Source organism: Denticeps clupeoides, chromosome 11, assembly GCF_900700375.1.
Source record: "Denticeps clupeoides chromosome 11, fDenClu1.1, whole genome shotgun sequence".
Classification (NCBI taxonomy): domain Eukaryota; kingdom Metazoa; phylum Chordata; class Actinopteri; order Clupeiformes; family Denticipitidae; genus Denticeps; species Denticeps clupeoides.
Genome location: NC_041717.1, coordinates 17,139,487 through 17,163,448, shown reverse-complemented (window position 1 = coordinate 17,163,448; position 23,962 = coordinate 17,139,487). Strand labels below are relative to the sequence as shown.

Genomic DNA, 23,962 nt, shown 5'->3' with positions numbered 1-23,962 from the left:
TTTAAGACTTTTTATGGATCCATGGAAACCCTGCCTCTCCCCTGACCCCCACGCCCCTCCATATACAGACACCACCAGAGGAAACAGGCCCAACGGGCTTGCCTGGCCCACTGCAGAAGAGTGGTGTAGATTGAGCCTGTTGCCACGGTGACCACATACTTTCTTTCCCTGTGGAAAGAAAACCCGACTTTTGCATTTATCAACACTATGCATGAAGGTGAATAATGTCACTGGTTTCTCTTTCTTGAGAAACCTGTGTTCTTGTACGTTCTTGTACCAGGACTTCCACTGGAAATACAATCGGCTGTACTGGAGGTTCTTTGGCATTTCCAGCACGCAGTATGCAGCATATCCTCCTGGCAACCAGGTGACACAGAAACTGGTCACAGATATTAAATGAAGTATCTCTCGAGTTATTAAAAGCCGTCCAACGTTTATCATACTACCACTGGCCACTGTGACCCTGATGAACACACTGACCTTGAAGCTGCAGCTGGAGGGGTGATAAAGAACAAACTGGGTTTTAACACTTCGATGTACTTCCTGTAACCGGTTTTATTAGGCCAACGAGACACCAACTGGGATACAATGGAGATGCTGTATGGAACGGCAACAAACGGTGCGCCGGCCACCACAGGAACAGACACGTGGTAGTCTCATTCTGCAAACGCATTTTCATGTCTCATATACTGATTCACATAACACACTTGCCATCTTTCAAATATGTTTACACAAATAAACGTATCTCCTACATTTCAGATCAAATCTGCAGAAAACTCTGATTAAGCCAAGCCTGAAGCGAGATAAGAAGGAAGTTCATTTTATTTCATTCAACTAATTTATTTAAAGGACGAAAAAAAAAAACAGGCCTGAAAAACGCCGTTTCTGACAAGGATATCATAGGTGAAAAGAGCAATTTTCTATGACTCAGTGTCAAGTGACCCAAGTTTAATAACTTCCATTCTAAGAAAGGCCACACAACCACATGTTGCAACAATGCAAAAATGGTGTAATGTACATTAATAGTGTAATGTTCTCTTGCATGACCGTGCTGTGGAACATGAATTTCGCTCTATTGCAAATTATGTGGTACATGAGACATAATGTAACTCTACTCTACTCAGCCATCCGATGAACCATGTGTACTAAATGTCCAGCACTCGACTCAACACCCTAACTGCTGAGTGTACCAACCCTGGGGCTGCCAACGAAGGCCTGTCCAACCCCCCAAGCAACGTGGAGCAATAAAGATGCATCACGATTCCACTCCGAACGAGCCCGTCTCCCAGCTGGGAATTGAGCCAATGGCGATTTAATTTAATTCTAGGATAAACATGCTGGACTCAGGACGTTTTCTTACGTGCAGTAAAACCTAGACCGGTCGTGGTTGCCAGATTGGTGCGCAATTCAGTTTATCCATGTTCATGAAAAAAAAATTATAAGACATAGCCAACAATAATTAATTTAATTGTTTATAAAAAAAGACATAACCATCTCATAACGTAAACAGAATCGCAAGATTTGCCCCGAGTGCTTCATGTCAGATCTGGTATTCTTAATTGCCGGAGTCCGCCCAGGAAACGCTCCCCTACGTTCGATTGGCTGACGTTTACCGAAGGCGGGACTTCGAGATTTAAAGGGATACGTTGAATGTTACTATTATCACGTTGAAAGTTCGAACGACGTTTTTGCTCCGTGCCAGTTTACAGTACTTCATAGACCAATTTCATTTAGACCAGAACTTATTACATGCTTTATAAGCTGCATATTACACAGTATATAAACACATCCATGTTCCAAAACGTATTTTTAAGACACACCCTCTTAAATCTATGCAAAATTAAAAAAGAAGAAATTAAAAATCCCGACTGGCAATTGGTTAGGCAATGGTGGCCTAAAATTAGAATATATATTTCGAATTTGTTTTGTGGTCAGCTGACTGTCGGGCCCGACAGGGGTGAAGTGTGGCGACAGCTGGAACCTAGCGGAGAGCCGCCGCCCGCTTTATTCCGGCCCGGGAATAAAATAAAAACACAAAAACACCGCATATTCATCCGTCTGAAGCGCCGAAGAGGAGGAGCAGGAGGAGCAGGGAGGCGGCACCGGGCGGAGCTCCGGACCCTCCAGTGCGGCTCGCCGTCCCAGACTCCCCCGGGCACCGACGACCATGTAGACCGGAGCCGAGCGTGTCCGCACCGCTCCTGGGAAGGAGGGGAAGATGAAGCCGCCGCTTTTGCTCGGACTGGCGTGGTGCCTGGTCGGGCTTGCGTGTGGAGGTAAGGCCGCCGGGGAGCCGGCGGGGGGGAGTGGGGAGGGAAGAAAGAGAAGGAAAAGTTGCCATGGCCGCTGGATTCCGCGGAGGCAGTGGACCCTTCTCGTTCACGGGTTCCAGGAGGGAACGTTCCTCAGGTGGGGACCACGGCGTGGTTCCTTATCCTGGATCGTTCTCGCTGGTGCGATCGTGAGAGGGAAGAAGCTCAGAAGGAACCTTCTCACCATCGGAGCTGATTATTATCGTTGCCACTGCGATTACATATTTTTTCACGGTTTTTGTCACTACAGATCATCTCTGCCAAAAAAAAGCCTTAGTGACTGTTCTTTTACGTCGGATTCTGTGCAAGTTTACTTCGGTTTATTCTTTGTGCAGGAGCATCTATTGTCGGAACAATTAGACCATTTCCCTGCACATCCAATTAAGGCGATTCGGCCGAGCAAATGGGATTTGTTGTCATTTTGCTTTAGGGGACAGAGATTTCCCGTCTTGGCGGATTGAAGAGTAAAACCAAGCGTCTTGAAAGGGCTGATTCATGTCAGTCAGGCCTGGAGTCAAATTCAGTTCCTGAGACTAGGGGGATTTTTTTTGTTGTTGTTTTGTTACAACAGTCTTGCGTATCATAAGCGTCCCTTCTGTTCAGTTAAAAGTTTCTTTTGTCATAAAGAATAAAATATATATTATAATCTTGCCAGAAACTGTCTTTAACTTTAACTTTGTTACAGTAAACACAACGTTTATTTGTAAAATGTTGTATCCGTTTTTCACCAAGATTATATGTTAAGGAGAGGAGTGTAGATCACAATCCTCAAAAATCTGATTGCATGGGTAAATGCTTTAAATTCGACTATGTCACGATGGCTGGACGTGGCGAGGAAGAAGGACGCATACGCACGACGTCGCGAGACAGGGGTTTAATACACGGTAGACAGGACAAGGGGAACATCACCAAACAATGACCCGATGGCAAACAGACACGAACAGGGCAGCTTTATACAATTATACACAGGTGATTACAATCAGGAAACATAACACAGGACCAACATGAAACTCCGGACCCGGAGTAGCCCCTGCCGGACCGGATCACGACAGACTACTTAATAGTATTCAGATGTCCGTTTTCTACCATTTGACTTTACCAGATGTTTAAATTAGATTTTTTTTAAATGTATTTTTTGTTTCCAGGTTTTAATAAAGCCAACAGTCATTTCAGTGATCTATTTAAGCATGATCACTGAAAAAAATGGCATTACACATTACACGGACAAAATGCATGATTGTACAACACAATATCTGGGGTTGTGAGAAGATACACTCGCCTCGGGCTTGACTTGACTCGAGCGTAATTCGGTGTGTGTATCCTTGCACAGAGGGGCACGCACATGGAAATGCTGCCATTTAGCTGCCAGTGTGTTCAGTGGCTACGGACGATGTGCTCGTCAGATTGCCCCAGAGGGATCACGCTGACTTAATGGCTTTGCTGGCTTTGTGACCTGCGGCAAATGAATAAAAAATAATCATGTCGACTGTGACTGTGGTTTAGCCATGAGCGGGCATTTAACTAATTTCGAACTATTTTTCTGACGCTATATTCACATTCAATATATAAGTGGCATGCGACGTACTCAAGACATGAACTTGAGTAAATGACATACCCAACGTAAATTATTACTCCAGTAGAACACAAGTATTTGCCGCTTTGTGCATGCATCAGATTTAAAAGTACTGTAATTTTCATAATATTATCATTTTTCTTACAGGACTTGTTTTAGGTGAAAGGACTCTAATGTCACTCTTGGCACAACAAATTAATTTGTTAGTCTGGAACTAATGAATTGGTGTCTAAGAGGACAGAATGAGGAATGTTTTGTGCAGTATTTATTTTTATTTCTGCTATATTGTATCAGTATTGCATCATTAAATCAGATTTACTACAAAAGGAGCCTTCATGCTATGCTATATACTTCACTTATACTTCAGTTCATGGAGCTGCTTAATTTTGAAAATTATATTTTTATGCACTCATAACTAAAAAAGGAACAACATATTTCCCTTAATGTAATATAGTAAAAAATTGATTTGAAATGTAGTGGCGTTGTAAATAGTTTATCAAAGAAAAAAGGGGTCACTAATAAGCATCATGTAACTTGGTAACCTTCTTATAGTCTGATTTATGTAAGAAAAACTATAACCGAGCAAATAAAATGATTGTATTCATAGTTGGGATCCTAGTGAACCACTTCATTGATGGTAACATGGAAGCACGTTCTAAGTAACTCTGGATAAGGGCTTCTGCCTTAAATGTAAATGTAATGAGCCTCATGTAATAAAAGGATGATGCCCAATAGTGTGTAGGTACAATATTTTGTATTGTAAGACCTCTGAAATTGTCACGTGGTGTTTGGCTCCAAGATCTCTTGACAAGACCCATCGATGTGTGGTCCAGCTAGTGACCAGCTTTAAGGACAGTTTGCACTGCAGTAGATCTTCTGTGTCAGACCGGATTGGCCCAAGTGACCGCCACTTCTTCACAGGTTCTTCCTTGGACCATTTTTGGTTCTCGTTAACCTCCACATACCAGGATCTGCCCACGTGTTGGTGGTGTTCTGACCCATTCACCTGTCTCGTTACAACCTGGTTCTTCTGCTCAGGCTCTTACTGTATAATGAATTATATTATCTAATGGCATTTTCCAAATCATCGGCGAGCTTTTAAAAGAGAGTATGTGGCTTTGTTAGTGTGCATTTTGTCACAGGAACCACACATGAGGTGTGTTTGTCATTAGTCTGGGCAGATTAGAAAGTAGCTGGAACGTAACCCAGTGATCTGCGGCTGAAGCGCTCTGTGGTTAGTTGAGAAAGCAGCGGAGCGCTGATTACAAGGCAGCGTTACAGCAGAGACGCCGAGAGACAAACAGCTGTCCGAGCGGCACGGACTACATGTGACAGCTCGTGTGCGGCTGCTGTCAAGAGGGAAGCATGTCAACGCATGAAACCGCGACCCAACTAGTGTCAGCTGGTCTGGGGACGTGTGGTGGGTAGGGGTGCCAGAGAAACAATTAGCAATAATAATTAGCATGAGGACCACAGAGGACTACAGCGTTTCAAATATTTGACTGCTCCATCACTCATATTTGAATCCTGAATTTGAATTTTTTTGTGTGGAGTATTTCCTTGTGTGCAGAAGGGTCAAGTGTGGGGGGTGTCAACTGTAGGGCTTGTCAAAGCCCATTGAGACATACTGTATGTGATTTTGGGCTATATAAGAAATAAATGTTGTTGTTGTTGTTGTCATATTTGAATCCTGTTATTAGATTTCAGAAAAGTCATATTTCCCATCATCATCCATGCAACTATCAGTATATAAGAGGGTGGACATACCAAATGAGGCTTTAGAGTTGTCTAGATACATTCAGGCTTCATAATTGTTGAAAAAACAGATTAGAGACATCAAAATTATTGTGATTATAAATAATAAGTTTATCTCAATGGTTATTAAATCAAAAAATTGTAGGCAGTAAAGGGGTCATGAATAGGCTAGAATATTATTTCAGCATCACAGTAAATTAAGAAAATGGTCAAATAAAAACAGCCCAGCATTTATAAGTATGATTAGAGTTTTCTAATTGTAAAAGAAAATATTTTGACATTTTATCATGTGGATGTGACAAATGTATCATATATATTTATTATTTTAATGTTCAATATCTGTTTAATATATCATTTTGTAAATGTATAGAAATAGAAATAAATGTTTCAACTTGTTATGCTGATGACATAATTAAATGAAAAAGGTGCTATTGAATATGAGAATAGTGATGCTAAATCCACGTTTCTGAAGTGAAATGCTTTCCGCCATCTTTGCAGCTTCGTTCTACGGCGACGGCTTTGTGCAGCTGCGGGCAGCGGAGTCATCCGACCGCAACTCCCTGCACATCCGCTTCCGGACCTCCAGCCGCTCCGGCCTCCTCTTCCTCGCTGCGGGGAACACTGATTACCTCTCGGTGGAGCTGAGCGACGGACGCCTGCAGGTGCAGCAACACGCGCAACGCACACATGCATAAATTCTGCAGACGCTTGTAACGGACGCAGGCGGGTTCTCGGTGCGTTCCCGGACACCCGCTGGTCCTGCCACTGCCTCCGCTCCTCAGCCGATGAGTGAGGAGGGGCCGAGCCCGAGTCTGGAATACAGGATCCCTGAGGCCCTCGGGCAGCAGGGAAGTCAATGTGAACTGTATACAGTATAAAGTCAGAGGAGTTTTTACATTGTGTGAAGAGACACATGTGCGGAACAAGTGACAGATACAGCAATCAATCAACAACATAAAGCAATGGCCAATATATATGGTCAAGATAACAGGATCTTTCTGTGCTTGATTGTGTGATAAATGTCAGCAGCTTCCAATGCTGTGATAGTGTCTGCTCGATAGAAGCGGTGTGTAGAGTCCATGTGAGGGGCGGGAGGGGTCATGCACAATGCCAGAAGACGTCCTGGAGGGACGCCTGTTCTTTTAATGATCCTCTGGCACTGCTGTACCAGTCGGAGATGCTGTTGGTGAGAATGTTCCTTTTAGTGCCCCTGTAGAACACCATGATAATGGAGTGAGGGAGGTCTTTTTAGGGTAAATACATTTACAGAACTTATAAGACACCTTTTTCCAGAGTGACTTACAATCAGTGGTTACAGGGACAGTCCCCCTGGAGACACTCAGGGTTAAGTGTCTTGCTTAGGGACACAATAGTCGTAAGTGGGGTTTGGACCTGTGACTTTGTGGTCTTTTGATTTATAGCAAGTGTGTTATCCTCTAGGTGGCTACCACCCCAAATACTCTCACTCCAGTTCACAAAAATTGTCACTTTAAAAAAAATGAAGCTTACAAATATGTAAAAAGGTCAGAAAGAGAAAGCATGATAAAGTGGCATAGCAGGGAGCAGACATTTAATTCACTCTGTGACATTCCACAGTGCACTGAGCTGAAAAGTGCACTTGTCACAGTGCTTAAAGTGTTGGTGCTGCCCAAAGCGGTGAAAATAAGATGCAGGCGACACGTTTACTGATCAAGCTTTCCAGGTTATCTGAACATTATAAATGTCATAAACCTTATGATTGCATTCATTGTTTTTAACTCACTTTTGGTTCTTATTATATAAGGCTTGTTTGTACTCCAATGACAAAATGATTGGGAAAATCTACTAAAATCAAGCTTTTACGCACATACAACATGTGTAAAATCTAAAAGGATAGCATTGTGAATGTATTATTTCTTAGATTATGTGGTATTTTTGTAGAGAGCAAGAGACTGTTCTGATGCATGTTAAAGTGGTGAGAATGATGTTGTTTGGAGCATAAAAAACTCTCCTGGCTGGAATATGAGAGCATGCTGCGGAGCGGAGCCATGTCAGAAGAGTTTAACACGACATGCAGAGACGGTGACAGGAGTGAGAAGGAGATTCCGCTGGCTGTCCTCCATCTCAGAAGGGTTCCAGTTGCTACTTTAAGGTCTGGAGATTAATTTTACCTCACGCTAAGAGCTCATGTGGAAGTTCACCCCAGGCTATGGAACAGCAGTGCATTTTGTTGGGAGGAAGTTGGGCTTTGCATTGTGTGCATTTTTTTGGAAACCGTGAAGAGTCAGGCCCCTTGTTTCCGTCCCCTGTGAGGTTTTCACTCTCCCAACACAAACTTCTTCCTCCTTGTATGTCCTCAGGCGGGGATATCTTTCCAAACGATTCCCTGCACTGCCCACTGTCTCTTTGTTTCTTTCTCTCTCTTTTCAAAAGCCTGGGAGTTCTCGGCAAGCCCTGACAGGCCTGCCCATGCTACAGCTCCCCCGCTGAAGATGCAGAGACAGATACGTCAGACACTCAGGAGAGACTATAATAATCCTCTCCTGCCAGAGGCACTTAAGGAAGATCTCCCTGTTCCATTGTTGACACCATGCAAAAAGCATGTAGCTAAATAAATGCATTGAAATGTATGGAAGTACCTTCTAAATGCTGCTGTTTAAATGCTCAAAAAGCTTTTCTATTCCATGCATTCTTAGTCAAATTTTAACTGCCATTATCATTGCACCTTGATACATCTCCTACCACCTCACACTGTGCTATATTATTACTATTATCATTATTATACTATCAAATCATATCACAACTTAACTAATAGTTTTATTAGTAGCATTTTATGTACTGTATATACTAAATATACAGCTATTCTGACATACTATCATATTGCTGCTACTGGTCTGTCTTGACCTGCACTATTTTATGGGTCGATGCACAATGTCCTTTGTCATGTTTTTGTGTTGTGTGATATTTGAAATTTTTGGACACTGTGAACCTTTGAAGCTTCACAATCTTTTCTCTCTTTGTAAATTGTACATGGTGAGATGACAACAAAGTACACTTTGACCTTTTAGTTATCTCCCATAAGATCCTTGTGAAAAAGTGTGGGAAAATGTCTATAAAAAATGTATAATATATCTTATTATAAGTGACATTTCATTGCTTATTTTGGAATCATTTCTTAGAACGTCTATGTGATTGTCTACCTGTAATAGTGCCTTCTGTCTGTCTTTCTTGCAGGCAAGGCTGGATTTGGGGTCAGGGGAGCAGATATTGCAGTCAGAGAACAGCACTCAGGTCAACGACCTTGCCTGGCACAGTCTGGAGTTGCTGCATGACCTCTACAATGTCTCGATGACCTTGGACCAGAACACACAAACCAGCACCAGGATGCCCCGATCAGACCCAGAGCTCGCGATTCATGATGGGTTTTTTGTGGGAGGCGCCGGTGGACTGGACAAGTCCTACTTGCCCAGTGATCTGCCCAGCTTTAGGGGTTGCTTGGATGAGGTGATCTTCAATGAGCACAACCTCTTGTCTTCTCTTCGGCCCTATTCTGGGCTGAAGACCGTGTATGAGGTTTCTCTTGGTTGCACCCCTCAGTTCTTTGCTAGCGAGGAGGAGCCCATCAGCTTTTTCAGCTCCCGGGCGTACGTCTCTCTTCCACCCTGGAGCCAGAAGCAGGAGTGGGTGTTTGAGTGTTTGCTGCACACCTCTGCTCAGGAGGGCGTGGTTTTGTACAACTCAGCACGGCATGGCGATTTTGTTGCCATGGAAATTCAGGAAGGCCTGCTGGTGGCGACTGTTGGCAGGGGCGGAGCCAAAACAGAGCTTCGTTCACTTACTTTCATCAATGATAGGAGGTGGCATTACATCAAACTCGACTTAACCTCCAGAAGCTTGCAGCTCACTGTGGACAAGGAAACGGTCGTGTCTAGCATTGCAGCTCGATCCAGAGCATTCCAGTTGAAAGGTCCCCTTTTTGTTGGGGGCGTTGATGACAGCACGCGCTTTGAAGTCCGTAAAATGGGCCTGGTTTCTGTGTCTGGCAAACGTATTCGAGGAGGATCCTTTAAAGGCTGCCTGAGTGATATCATAGTGAATCAAGTGAAGATGGGTCTTACCCATGCTATGGTCACTAAAGACATCTCTGCTGGTTGTGAGCCAGAAAAAGAGCCTGTTGTGGCAAGCACAGCAATGCCGACATCCCTAATCGCAACTCATACGCCACCAATCCACATGTCCACTCTCCCTAGCGGCCTGGTGAAGAAATATGGACACAATTTCCTGCAGCTGAGGAACCTGGTGGTGCCTGAGGGGGGGAGGGCCTCCCTGGAGTCAAAGCACATCAAGGTAAACTTGGACTTTAAGAAACTCGGCATCCGACAGTCTCAGATTATGTTCCGCATTGAGGAGCAGCCTGTTCATGGTCAGTTGAGGCTTGATGTTGATCAGGATCAGGAGGAGAGCACCTTTAGCATGCTGGACCTTTGGCATGGGCGTGTTATGTATGTCCACGGGGGATCTGAGGACCCTCAGGATTTCTTTATGTTTTCCGTGTTCTCCAGCAGCAGAAAGGAAGTCCCATCCTACCTGAAGGGGAAAAAGATGCACCGCTGCAACATAACAGTGACGCCAACAAATGACGCCCCCGAACTTAGTCTGCCTCAAGGCAACCTATTTGTTCTGCTGGAGAACTCCAAGAAGCCCCTGACCATGGAGGTGCTGAAAGCCACAGACATTGATAGCAACCGCACTGACCTTGTCTATTCTGTGCTTGGGAACCTCAATGCAGATGCAGGGTTTCTGGAGAACGAGGACAATCCTGGCCACCCGATAACATCATTCCCACACACGGCTCTAGAAGAAGGGAAAATAGTCTATGTGCACACGGGGGTTCGTAATTCCAGGGTTGTTCTGAGAGTGAGCGATGGTCAAAAAGTCAGCAACACTGTGGTGCTGCGGGTCATGGCCATAGCACTGGAGTACAAAATTATCAACAACACTGGTGTAAATGTGACACAGGGTGAGACTGCCCTAATCGGCACGCAGCAGCTCTCCATCCAGACCAATGCAGTTAAACAGACTCTGGACATCCGGTACGATGTCCTAGACCCACCCCAGTTTGGGATGCTGCAGAGGCTTCACTCCAGCGGGGAGTGGAAAGATACCAAATTCTTCTCTCAAAGACTTCTGGAAAAAGAACGTCTAAGGTATGTCAGCACCTTCCAGGAAGTCCAGGACGGTAATGTGAGAGATCAGTTTCGGTGCAAAGTCACGGTGGCTGGAACAGCAACTGAAGAGGTTATGGTTCCCATCATGGTCAGGTGGGTTGGCTATGATCTGCTGAAGAATGTGAGGTTAGACATGGACCGAGCCAGAAGAGTCGTGGTTGGTTCTGAACATCTCTATGCCACAGCTCAAGGGATGTCACTCGAAGAGGATGAGCTTCACTTTAGATTGCTGTCCCCACCACAGAAAGGAATGCTTTTACTGAACAGTCAGGAGTTGAAGGTAAACTCAACATTTAGTCAAAAAGACATTACTGACCTCCATGTGGAATATCAGTTGGTCAAGAGACCACATGAGGACACTAGTGATGTATTTAAATTTCACATTTTCTCCAAACATTCTCACTCAGAAAGCCATAACTTTACTTTTGGCATCAAGGCAGATGAAAATCACATTTTTATCAAAAACGAAGGACTGTCACTGCTGGAAGGAGGAACGAAACTGATTACGAAGGTCGAATTGTTTGCAGAGACTCTCAGCACTAAAACAATGTACTATACCATCAATAAAAGCCCAAAGCATGGACGACTAACTCGAATCAACACGTCAAACTCTACCTCAGATAACGGCAATATCATCTCATTCAGCAACGAGGACCTCCTTGATGAACGCATTATTTACATCCACGATGATAGTGAGACGACACACGATCAGTTCACCTTCATCGCCTCCACCTTTCCTGGACAAAAGACTTCAGTCATGGGTGATGACATTGGTTCCAAACAGAGCTTCTTCAATATCTCCATTGAATTGGTGAATGACGAGAAACCAATTCGGGTTGTAGATAAAGTCTTCCACGTCGTTAGGGAGGGTCAAAAACTTCTGACTCTTGAGGACCTGCGATTTCAAGACGCAGACTCTGACTTTAGTGATGGACAGCTGGTGTACACACGGCGTGGAATTCCCATGGGGGACTTGGTCATGGCCAATGACACATCCCACAGACTGCACCAGTTCAAGCAGGAGGATCTGGAGCAAAAACGAGTGCTGTTCCTCCATCGTGGCCTAAGCTCTGGACGTTTTGTCCTTTTTGTGTCTGATGGAAAACACTATGTCTCAACGTTGTTGGATGTCAGTGCCCATGATCCCTATATAAAAGTTGACAACAACACGGGTATCTTAGTGCAAAAGGGGCACTTGGTGTCCTTTGGCACAGCCAACTTTAGTGTAGTCACCAACTTGGACATCAGAGAAGACAGACAGGTTAGGTTCATACTCAGAGAGCCGGCAAAACATGGGCAACTGCTTGCGAACAGCTCCGGGGTGGAGTCATTCACACAGAATGAGCTGAAGCAAGGCTTGTTGTACTACCAACATGACAACAGCAATAACATGGCTGACTCCTTTGGTGTCAGGGTGACAGCGCTGGGCTTGGTTGTGGACGCCACTGTCAACGTGAAAGTGTACCTGGAGAGCCACCAGAGGCCTCCCATTGTCCTCCGCAACAAAACCATATTGGTGGAGGAGGGAAAGCCTGTGAAGATAGAGAAGAGTAAACTGGAGGTGAGTCTTGTAGGCAAGTGAGAGTGATTAGTTGTCACATGTGACACACCACGGTACAGCACCCAGTGCACACAGTGAAATGTGGCCTCTGCTTTTAACCCGTCGCCTGAAGGAGCAGTGGGCAGCAGTGTGTGGGGACGGTGCCTTGGGCAAGGGGACCTCAGTGGCACCTTGGTGGTGGCAAGCTTTCGATTATGGGTCCGCTTTCTTACCCACTAGGCCACCACTTCCCCATGAATCAATCCATGTGCACCTTGACATAATATTGTGTTGCGTTTCTTGACCTGCACACATTTTGGCTGATAACACCTGTTCCTTTTTGTTTTAGGTCAGTCATGAGGACAATTTGCCCTCTGAGATAGTGTTCGCAGTTAAGCGTGCCCCAGCTCATGGGTATCTTCGGTGTTTTGTTGAGGATGAGGAGCGCTACATAGGAACAGAGCAATCTCCAATTGACTCCTTCACTCAGGAGGATATCAACATTGGCAATATTCAGTACGTCCAGCAAGAGGCCAGACAGCTGAACGACTCCTTCACTCTGCAGGCCAGCAATGGAGTTACAGAGGTTAACAACATCAAGATGTTGGTGGATATTATCCCCAGCCTCATCCCATTGAAGGTCTTCAACTTTACAGTAAAAGAAGGGGCTTCAAAGGCTCTCACAGAGGAGATAATAAGAGTCACAAGCCAACACTTTGAAGGCCTGAACATCCAGTTCAGCGTGTCCAATGGACCCCAGCATGGGCGCATCGAGCATTCTCGCTTCCCGGAACAACCCATATCCACCTTCACCCAAAGAGAGGTAAGGTCTAATGTAAGCATACTCTTGTATAAAAAGATCGTTTGGGTCTTTGTCTCCAGCCTACACTGGTATTCAGTGGTGCTGTCCATATTTCACCTGCAGGTGGAGCAAGAATTCATCTACTATGTGCACGACGACAGTGAGACACCAGCAGACAATTTCACCGTTGTCGCCAACGCCACAGGCCTACGGAAGCGGAGCCTTCCCAATACTGTGTTTGTGCAGGTCACACCTGTAAATGACGAGCCCCCTGTCATTACCAACAACAGGGTTCTGAGGGTAAGTGGTGTTCCCACGATCGCGCGGCAGCGTTAAGCATGTAGCCATTTTTTTTTTTTCAAATTAGATGTCAGTATGCTGATTTTAATAACTAAGAACATTGCAAAGATCGCCTTGTAAAAAAAAAAAACTTGATTTATTTAGTTAATAATTATTTTAGTAAATATTTATTTTTTTATAATTTCCAGATCCGGTTAATACCATAATTGTCTGTGTTTTCATGAAGATGGAAACACTTTAATGTTGTAGAGGAGTGAAAATGTTGAAAAAATTAAAGTTCTTTCACTAGTTGAAGTGTTTTAGTTTAATCACTTGTAGTTGCTCAAAACTCCACAAGGTGGCCCTATTCACCCATTTTCCAGAAACACATGAGTTTGACCTATGTTGCACTTTGACATTAGAAATTTTGTATTCGCGTTTACTATATTTTCCTTTCATTTTCAACCATGTTTTATTAATGATTTAATTTTTAATCAAACTTAAAAGTGGATTTCCTGTAGTGACGTATGAATACTGAAACTGGGGTGGGCCTGCCTGGGGTCTTGCAATCAGGACTTTCTAATTACTTCATAGTAAATTCCATCATGCGTGCATGTGTACCGCATGAGTATGCTGTGTGATAATGTTGCCGATCAACTGCGGAGTGACTCATCTGTTCTTAAAGATGTGATGATCACTTTGCAAAAATGAAGAACATACCCAGTATTTCTTAAAACGTTCCGTGAGGTGACGTCCCATTTTACCTCATGGGAAAAGAATGGTTTGACCATTTCGTTGTTTGGACAGACTGACAAGGAAGTCGTGGTGTAACTGTTGACTGCACAACTGGTGATATACATCTACACAAAGGCACTTTGCAATGCAGAATTTCTTATTCTCCGGGAAGTTGTGTGACAGGTTGTGTTGTGTGCTTTTGTAATTAAATATTTCTGTTTACCTTTCCCACCCTTTTTGGCCGAGTAGGGTGTTTGGTTAGTGTGTAATGTGACTATAAAACCACGCTCGAAATCTTCGTGTGCATTTTGCCCCGCAGGTGTGGGTGGGCTCTGTGACGGAGATCGGCGCAGAAGACTTGAATGCTGCCGACCTGGACACTCCTCCTGAGCAGCTGGAATTCATCATCACACAGCCCAGTAATGGCCACTTGGCCCTGAAGAGTGCCCCCACCAGGCCCGTGATGAACTTCACCCAGGCCCACATCCAACAAGGCCAGCTGCTGTTTGTACACAGAGGTGAGGCGTGGAAATATGAGGGGATCCAACGTACAGTGCTCTTTGAGATGCCCTTAAGCTTCAGCGGGCGGTGGAACCTTTGCCCTACCATTGATTGACAGCTGGCGTGGCCGTGCTTTGGCTTGGTACTGACTGACCTTTGTTAGCACTGGCGTACCGTGCTGTTTACGTAAGCATTCGCTGGGTTTCCATCCCATAAGGATTCTGCTTACTGCGCCAATATTTATCTCTGTCTCCTTCCTGTCTCTGTATTTGTACAATAAATGGAGCTCGTTTGTTTGCCAGAGGACTTTTCGAGACTTTTTGTTTTCAAAATGTATACCAGTAAATTACGCTTACTGCAACACACGGGATTAAGGTAGAATACGAACTTCTTAAGTCCAAGGGGATCATTCATAAGCAACATTTTTCAGTCAAAAAACACGTTGTAACACCATATAAGAATTAGCCAATGCTATGAAATGGAAATGAGCTAATAAGGTCAAAGTAGAACAGAACAGACCAGGCTGCAGGGAAACTGTAACAGGCTTGCCCTGGCAGGTGGGGTACTACAGTGTTGTTCTGCAGGATGTTTTCAAGTGACCGGTGCTCTCTCTCTCTCTCTCTCTTCCACAGGTGCCATGGCAGGAGGGTTTAACTTTCAGGTCAACGATGGAATGAACTTCGCCCCCAGACAGATATTCAGTGTGACCGCCCGTACTCTTGTGCTGAGCCTAGAGAGGAACCGGCCCCTCAAGGTGTTCCCAGGTATGATGCTAACCTTTATTATGAATGGCAAATATGATAGTTGTGCAGAACTGTGTTTATATGCTGTGTCTGTGTTTGGATATATATAAAAGTGTTACGTACGTGCCATAAAAGTTTAATGAAACTTTTGCATGGCAGTTACTGTTCTGCAGGAGTCGTAAAATCTTAAATCCTTTTGTGAGATTATTTAACATAGAGTTACCCTAGCCTCTCCATGGAGTGAACATGGAGTCCTGCAGTGGCTAGAATGTATAAAGCGTGCTTTGGCCATTTGGCCATTTGTCCCCTTATGTCGTCTATGCCAAACATTGTTGTTGGTGAATGGTGTTGAAGACATCATCTCTGCAAATGCCCGCTCACTTCTATAGGCCGCTCTCCTTCTGATTAGTATTTAAAGATACAGACACAACGCGTCCTGGGGAAATCTCATTGTGGGACTGGTTAAAAGTGGCTGCAATTCTGCACCGCGGCTGAATTTCGGAAAGAGACTTCAGATACAGTATTAGGGGACCAACAAGACCGATATTAAAAAAAAATAATATAAAAATTCTTAATAGGGGACCTTTTAAGCAGCTTCCATCTGCATATGTGTAACGTCCCAGCCACTCAATGGGCCGCCGTCGCTAGTTCACGCTGAGTCATGTGCTTTTTTTAATAGTCCAGCAGCCCAGAAATAGGCTGGCCACACCCTGCAATGACTGGAGGGATCTGAACCAGACTCAGCACCCGCTGCTGCAGCTGCACGCGCACACGGGCGTGTTCGACAGGTTTACACCTGTGTGTGTTTCAAGTAATGCCACTAATCTCGTTTAGGTCATATTTTTTTAAAGCAAGTTAAGCGTTTGCACAGGAGATGTACTGGATTTCAGCAAATTGTTCCTCTTATTACGTATTTATGCACGCTTATTCTGAATTTACGATTAACATCAGGTACAATAAAACTGCTTCCAACAACTGCTCTCAACTGATGAAACAACTGTAACTAATTAATCCCACACTTTTTTTATTTTAAACACCCTGAAATAAAATCAATGCTAATTACTTTGGTTTTCAGCTTATTTTATTAAGGTAAAATTAAGGGCTATGACTCACATGGCATATGGTACTGTGTGCATTTTAATATTTTTCCATTCTCTTATCCTCATGTGTGAGTGGCAGCCGCATTTCCCCATTTGAAAATAATGTAAATGCGACACACAAAAGATGCATCATATGAATCATCCCCAAAACCTCTTCACCATCCTTCTCCATCTTTATATAGGGATTGAAAACATATGAAATATATATAATTTGCTGTGTTCAAGTTTTGAGGGTATGGTTGATCTGTGAATTTCTTTTGTATGTATAGGTTGAGATATGAGGTTCATTTATGTCTGCGTGTGTGTACAAGCCTGTTGTGACATAACAGTTCTTGGTGATGGTGCTGTTGTGACATGTCTCAGGCGGAGCTCGTAACCCTAGTGACCACTTCTCCTCAGCACTGTGTGTAATAGATGTTCCCAGAGGAAGTGGCAGCCAGTGGGAATCTTTGCAGCCCTTTATAAGCAGGGTCCATTTTTACCCACATGCCCTTTTTTAAACTCCCTCATGTGTTTCATCTGAGTTCACTGGGTCAGACTTTTTCTATGTCACCAGTGGACATTGTCCAATGCATTGCGCTTTCTCTCATGACCAAGCTAAAAGCACATTGTGGTTTTGGGGTTAGCCTCTTCAAGGCTACATCCTTTCACAATATTAATTTGCCTCTTTCAGGACTGGTTTAGTCCAGAAAGAAGCAAGATAGCAGCTCAGAAAGGCACGCTATAAATAAATTCTCTGGGCCTTCACATTTGACCCAGTGGTACATCACAAATAGTTTAGTTTAGTTACTAGAACATCTAATAATACACCGGTACTAGATTTATCCAGTCATACTTCTAGTGTTTCTAGTGTTTTTCCCACATGGAATTTCTCACTTGTTGGCCTAAAAGTTTTATGGCAGTGGTGGCCTAGCGATTAAGGAAGTGGCGAAGGTTGCCGGTTCAAATCCCAAGCCGCCAAGGTGCAACTGAGGTGCAAAGCACCGTCCCCACACACTGCTCCCCGGGCGCCTGTCAAGGCTGCCCACTGTTCACCAAGGGTGATGGTGAAAAGAGGACACACTTTGTTGTGTCACAGTGTGCAGTGCTGTGTATCACAATGACGCTTCTTTCACTTTCACTTTGTTTTTAGTGCTTCTTATCCAGAGCCTGCGTGTTGCCACACCATTGAACCGGCCTCGTACTGTGACGTTGTACTAGCTTTACTTTACTTTAGTAAAACCATATTTAAAATGTCCTGAGATCACACCAGCTACTGTACATGATCTGCATTTCTCATTTGTGGCAGATGAAAGACCAGTGACACACAGACACACACAGGGCTGAGTGGTGTTGTTAAGTTTACAGCTGGTGCCAGACGCTTGCCGCTGGTTGTGATGTGTTAATGAGATTTGTCTGGGCTGCTTCACACCCCTCGCCTGCTTCTAGGTTCCTCAACCGCCATTTCAGTCCAGGATTTGCTGGCGGTCACTAATGACAACAGCGGCAAGTCCAACCGCACCATCGTTTACACCATGGTGTCTCCACCCAGACTTGGGAGGCTGATCACACCGCAACTGGACAACTCCAGCAGGGAGGTCTCCACGTTCACACAGGCCATGGTAAGAGTCACAGGCCAGTCCCTTGACACATAGCTCTGTGCTAATGCTATCTTCAGCCACACAAATGGGGGGGGGCTGAGATATGTAGCAATCCAGATGTGTCTTAATAAGCAATTAGAAATGGTGTGTGTGTTCCAGGTGGATCAGGGCGTGGTTTACTATGAGCACACTCGGGTAGACAGTGTGGGATGGGCTTCTCTGGATTCGTGGAGCTTTTCTGTGTCAGCACCTCCCGCACTTCTGGAGGACCAGACTTTCAACATAGACATCTCTTACGAAAACAGTGGCCCTGGCCGAAACACGGTCCTGCTGAAAAACACAGGTACTTTCACGTGTCCTTCACTACTCCTCTGAACCAGCTTCATGTTTCACTCTTTCTTTTGCCGGCATGCCTGGATTGAATGGGAGGGGTGTGGAAAAAAACATGCTAAAACTAACCTGGGTGCGCATGTGTGTGTTCTTTTGGTGTTTAGGTACAGTTGTAACTGAAGGTGGGAAGGTCAAAATTGACAAGTCGATGCTGGACGCCACCAATCTTCTGACTAAGCAGCCGGAGTCACAGCGTGATTCCTACGAGGTCTGGTACCAGGTTAGGTCTCTTCCAGAGCACGGATTCATTGTTGTGGGAGAGAGGAACCTCACCAAAGAAAAACCCAACTTCTCCCAATTCATCTTGAACAAGTACGGAATCACCTACCAGCATGACAATTCAGAGACCGCCAGCGATCGCTTTGGGTTTGACGTCTTCTTAAACCTGAAAAGTAAGCCACCACAACGTCCACAGGAAGACGCCGAGGTTCTGCAAGAGTCCTTTAACATCACCATACTACCTGTGAATGATCAGCCTCCTGTCCTGAAAACCAAAGCGCCCAGCCTGAGGGTAGTTCAGGGGGACACAGTGCTGCTGGGGCCAGATAGTCTAACTGTAGAGGATCTGGACAACCGTCCAGAGGAGATCCTTTACACGGTGATCACCCAGCCCAGTAACGGGTTTTTGGCCCTAGATGGTAGCCGGATAGAGCCTGTTCTGACCTTTACTCAGGCCCAGATCAACAGTGCACAGCTCTACTTCATCCAGGATGGAACTCCTGCCTCTGGAGTGTTCTATTTCAGTGTCTCCGATGGACATCATCGGCCGGTTTACAAACTTTTCAACTTGGAGGTCACCCCAATCGTCATCATGCTCGCCAACAACACTCTGGTTCTGCTGGAGCAGGGAGAGACATCTGTGACGCTGAGTAATGTTCACCTAGCCGCTGAGACCAATGGGAAGAATAGCACCGTCCACTTTCACATCACCCGACCCGCACAGCATGGCAAGCTGCTCGTGGACAATAAGGAAGTGACCACCTTCTGTCAGGAGCACCTGCAGCAGCAAAGGCTGTCGTACCACATGACAAGCCTTGCGTCTTCTTCCGACAGCTTTGAGTTCACTGCCTTCACATCAGAGGTGAATCTCACCGACCAGCTGCTCAGCATCTCAGTGAAGCCCAGGATTCATGTCCAGCCTGGTGTTCAGGTCCCGAATGGCGTCTCCTTTAAACTGACGCCTCGTTTCCTCAACGCCACAGACCTGGCTGTCCTGAGTGGCAGCGACCCTGTTTTTGAAATCTCTGCACAGCCGAAGTACGGCAAGGTGACCAGAGCGTCAAGAAACACCAGGCAGATGAATTCTGCTGACTCCTTCACCTTCCATGACATTGAGCAGGAGAAGATTCACCTGGAGGTGAAGGCTAACTTGACCGGGATTCTGGAGCTCAATGACTCACTGGGGTTTGTCTTAAAAGCAAAAAATGTCCCTCCTGCCCGAGGAGAGTTTGCATTTATCATTGTGCCATATGATCCAGGACTCATGGTGACCATTGGCCCCACCACCATCACCAGATATCTGACCTCCAGCATGACCACATCAGCTGGCATATCTCCATTCACTCACATCTCTTCTACCCAGCAGGCCGCCAAAATCTTGCCAAAGTCTCGCAGTCGCAACCGCTGGGGGAACCAGAACCGTACCGATGCAGCCATACCCGCCACTCCTCAACCTAGTGAGGAACGAGCTGATGTTGCTCCGGTGAAGAACACAGCTGGTAATGTGGAGCCACAGCTGGAGGCTAGCTCCACCCCTCTGATGGTGGTCCTACCGCTCCTGGCGCTGATCCTCCTGGTCCTGGTTCTCGGATTGCTCGTCCTTTTCATGCGGCGTCAGAAAAGGAAGCAGCTGAAGCCCCCGCCGCAACATCATGCCACCCAACCTCCCTCTCCCGGTGTCACAGCCTGTCAGAGCCAGGCGGAGTGGAGTGCAGCCGTCCACACAGTCAAGGTCACCGCCCTGAGTCCCAACAGCCCCTCCCTCGACAGGTTCCACATGGGACCTTCCTCCATGTCCCTCTGCTCCTGGGTGGGGCTGGAGGAGGAGGCCGGCAAGCTCTGTAGGACAACTACACCCACCCTGCAGCGCAGTCAGTACTGGGTATGACCCCTGACCTGTGGCCTGATTTTCCACAATCTGGTTTTCCACAATGACATTTGCAATGTTTGCACAGATTGGTGCATACAGTGTTAAAAAGAGAGCAATGCTTATCATCATAATTAGCACCAGGAAATTAATACAAAATTCCCAACTCCACTTTCATGCATTTAATGCCAAATAAAATGTAAATGTAAAATGCGTCTTCAAAAAAAGTTCTCATTCACCCCATAGAGTTACTACCTCGAGCATTACAAGTGCTCCAATGAGTAGATTTTATGATTAGTTAATGCTTCCCGGGATACAGTTTTGAACATAACCTAATACTAGAAAACCATAAACTTCTCTCTGTATCCACTGTGGTTCAAATCTTACACTGCCTTGTAAATCATCTGTGACACCAAACATGTATCTCTACTGTGCAAAAGTATGTGCATGATGTGTTTTTAAGTGCTTGGTGTATGGCCATGAGCATAAACATATTGTATCTAACCTGCTATGTGACAAGCTGGTTTTAAGGCATTTTACAGTTTATTTTTTGCTCACCCATGAACATAATTTGTCATCAAGCTACTTTTTTTAAACATAATTTATCCTGTTGTGTTCTTTGTATTCTGACTGTCACAACACTGGAAACATCAGGCTGCCACCAGTTTTATGGCCTGCGTGTTCAAGTTCAAGTTCTATTTGAGTTCAACTTCTATATATTTTTTTTAAATAAAAAATATGTATGTCATACATTTCGTCATATTTTTTGAAGGTTTTTTCAGGCCAAAAGAAATGTTGTGAAGAGGAACTCTTAAGAGTAGGGTGACTAATGGCTATGACCATGCCATGTTCACTATATGAACATCTGCTTTCCCATAACTGAGTCCTCAGTGTAACTGAAAGATCACACACAGCCAAGGAGCTAATTACCATTATTACTCTTCTCTTTAATTACTGTGATTGGGGGACCTTGGCTCAGTGAAGACTCGTGAATGGTGCAGATATTTCAGCTCTGCAGCCCATCTGTTGTGGGTGTTATCACAAATGCACAAGACCTGCCACAATGCACTTTTATTTTTAATGCTGGATCGCATGTAGGTTTGTGGCCTCCTGAGTGGAGAACCTGGAGGAGAGGGCGTGCAAAGTCTCTAGACGCAAAGCCGTAGCCAAGATTCGAACCTGTGAAGAATAATTAACCCATTAAAGAGTTTTACCAAAAGAAAAAAAAAACTATCCACACCTAGTCTAAATCCATGCTGAATAAAGGGATAGAAGGAGGAGAGTGATGAGAGGGAGAGACACTGATTAAATGCATGATAAATGAAGGCATGCAGCCATGAGAAACTGATGTACATGAAACGCAGATGTGATACTTGCAGATATAGAGAAGATTGGGATATGGAGGGTCTAATCAGAAGAGTGGCTAATTATCGAACATGACGAGCCATCTGAGTTATTACCAGCAACCCTGACGTGCACGCCTCGACTTTAAGGGAAAATGAGCTCCGCAGTAATTATACTGGGTCCCCTATTATTTCGAAGTATTGTCGATGTATTGTCTTTCGCTATGAGCATGAAGAACAAATTCACTTCACTCCTGTATGAGTGTGTAGGTTTAAAACAGTACATCTGAAGGGAAGTAAAACTAGAGCAAAAGCAGACCTCTTCATTTGGAAACGCTTCGTTCTGATTTTCTGACGAAAGTCTGCCTTTTTAACCGCATCAGCAGACTTGGTGCGTTTTCAAGAATGTCGCTGTTTGTGGTCAAGAAGGCCATCAGAATGAGTCAGCGGAAACGTCTACTGCGATGAGCACTTTAACAGGGGTCACTGTTCTTGGTGTTTTTTTTTTTTTTTTAATATGCAGAGCATATTTTTTGTGTTTGCCTTGGCAAACCCTGAACTGTGGCCTTAAGGAGACATTTCAAACATATTGTCGATAAAGGAATATTTACTTTACAAATATAATGTGTATTAGATGGTTTTGTCCCAGTGCTAAATGCCAGAGCTTGGTGGCCCAGCATGCCATAGCCACTGTGCTTATTTAGATCTTCTGACCTGTATTGTCTGGAATGAACTGAAAGATCCATCGTCCTTCTTCAAATCCAGAGGAACATAGATTTTTCAGTTATACAGGGTGGTCCATTTATATGAATAAAATGGGAATGGTTGGTTGATATTAACGTCCTGTTTGTGGCACATTAGTATATGTGAGGGGGCAAACTTTTCAAGATGGGTGGTGACCATTTTGAAGTCTGTCATCTTGGATCCAACTTTTGTTTTTTCAATAGGAAGAGGGTCATGTGACATATCACATTTATTGGTAATTTCACAAGAAAAACAATGGTGTGCTTGGTTTTTAACGTAAACACATTTTAACGTAAAATGTGTTCAATGTCACCAACCATTCCCATTGTATTAAGGTGTATCCATATAAATGGCCCACCCTGTATATTTAAGGCAGACAGTTGGATCTGTCCGTTACTGTTGTCCAAATACCATTTGTCTCAATAATTTGGCTCCATCTTCGAGAGGAGCTGTTACAAATGAAAAGTCATATCTCCATTGAGAAGGAACATATTTATTGTTGGAAATTTATGACACGTCTCCTGCAGGAGGTATTATTGCCATATGATGTAATCCATTTCAATTTGTTGCTGCGCTGAATACAAATGCAGCCGTGAGCACTTTGGTGCCTTCACTCATGGGATGATTTATGCTAATGCGCAAGTCTAGGATCTGCACCTGAAGTTTCATCGGGCCCGAAGTGTGGGTGCGCATCATTTACATGCGTCTGATTGGAGTGGTCTCCTGTCTCGAGATTTCCAGCTCAATTAAAGTGAAACATGCAGCTAATAAATGATCCACTAAACTGAGAGTGTGAAATGTTGCAGTGAGTTCTGAAAGTCCACATGACTGTGACAAAATTGACTGAGAAACTGCTATTGGATTCAAATTGGGGGGTGAGTGTGGTTTATTTCTGACAGAAAAAAAGAGGACATTTGGGATAGATTTATTATTGCAGGTCTAGAAATATAGAGAAATGTCAGTCAAATATTGTGCTTCTAAGTTGGAAACAGGATAGCTGCATGTTTAAAGAAGCCACATTTAAGACTTTTTAAGGCTGATTTCATCAAATTTAAGACTCTGCATCTGGGTCATCAATTACATTTATCCAAGAGCCAGAGTTTTTCTCAGCAGACACTATGAGGGCCAGATGCTCTTCTAAAATACAATATTAATTGTATGCATCTTAAATAATAATATTTGATACATTCATTTTCCTTCTAAATTTCTCTTTATTTTCTAGCCTTGTATTACCTGTACTGCAGCATGTCACTAGGAGGCCACTGCGATATT

The 23,962-nt window shown here is 44.4% G+C and overlaps 1 protein-coding gene across 1 annotated transcript; it reads left to right on the top strand.

The window, feature by feature from the left end:
* The first annotated feature begins 1,940 nt into the window (after window positions 1-1,940).
* cspg4ba (chondroitin sulfate proteoglycan 4ba) lies at window positions 1,941-21,355 on the top strand. Its single transcript, XM_028996616.1, has 10 exons — window positions 1,941-2,276; window positions 6,139-6,302; window positions 8,854-12,408; window positions 12,737-13,210; window positions 13,313-13,489; window positions 14,523-14,721; window positions 15,337-15,468; window positions 17,976-18,148; window positions 18,287-18,470; window positions 18,622-21,355. Exons 1-10 carry the CDS (start codon window positions 2,219-2,221, stop codon window positions 20,622-20,624), a joined length of 7,119 nt encoding a protein of 2,372 aa, XP_028852449.1. The 5' UTR covers window positions 1,941-2,218; the 3' UTR covers window positions 20,625-21,355.
* The last annotated feature ends 2,607 nt before the right edge of the window (window positions 21,356-23,962 follow it).

Excerpts from the sequence above, each read along its gene's own strand:
- cspg4ba (XM_028996616.1), top strand. The coding sequence starts at position 2,219 with ATGAAGCCGCCGCTTTTGCTCGGACTGGCGTGGTGCCTGGTCGGGCTT. Across the intron at positions 2,277-6,138 it reads GGTCGGGCTTGCGTGTGGAG|CTTCGTTCTACGGCGACGGC; the intron begins GTAAGGCCGCCG and ends CCATCTTTGCAG. Across the intron at positions 18,149-18,286 it reads CCACGTTCACACAGGCCATG|GTGGATCAGGGCGTGGTTTA; the intron begins GTAAGAGTCACA and ends TGTGTGTTCCAG.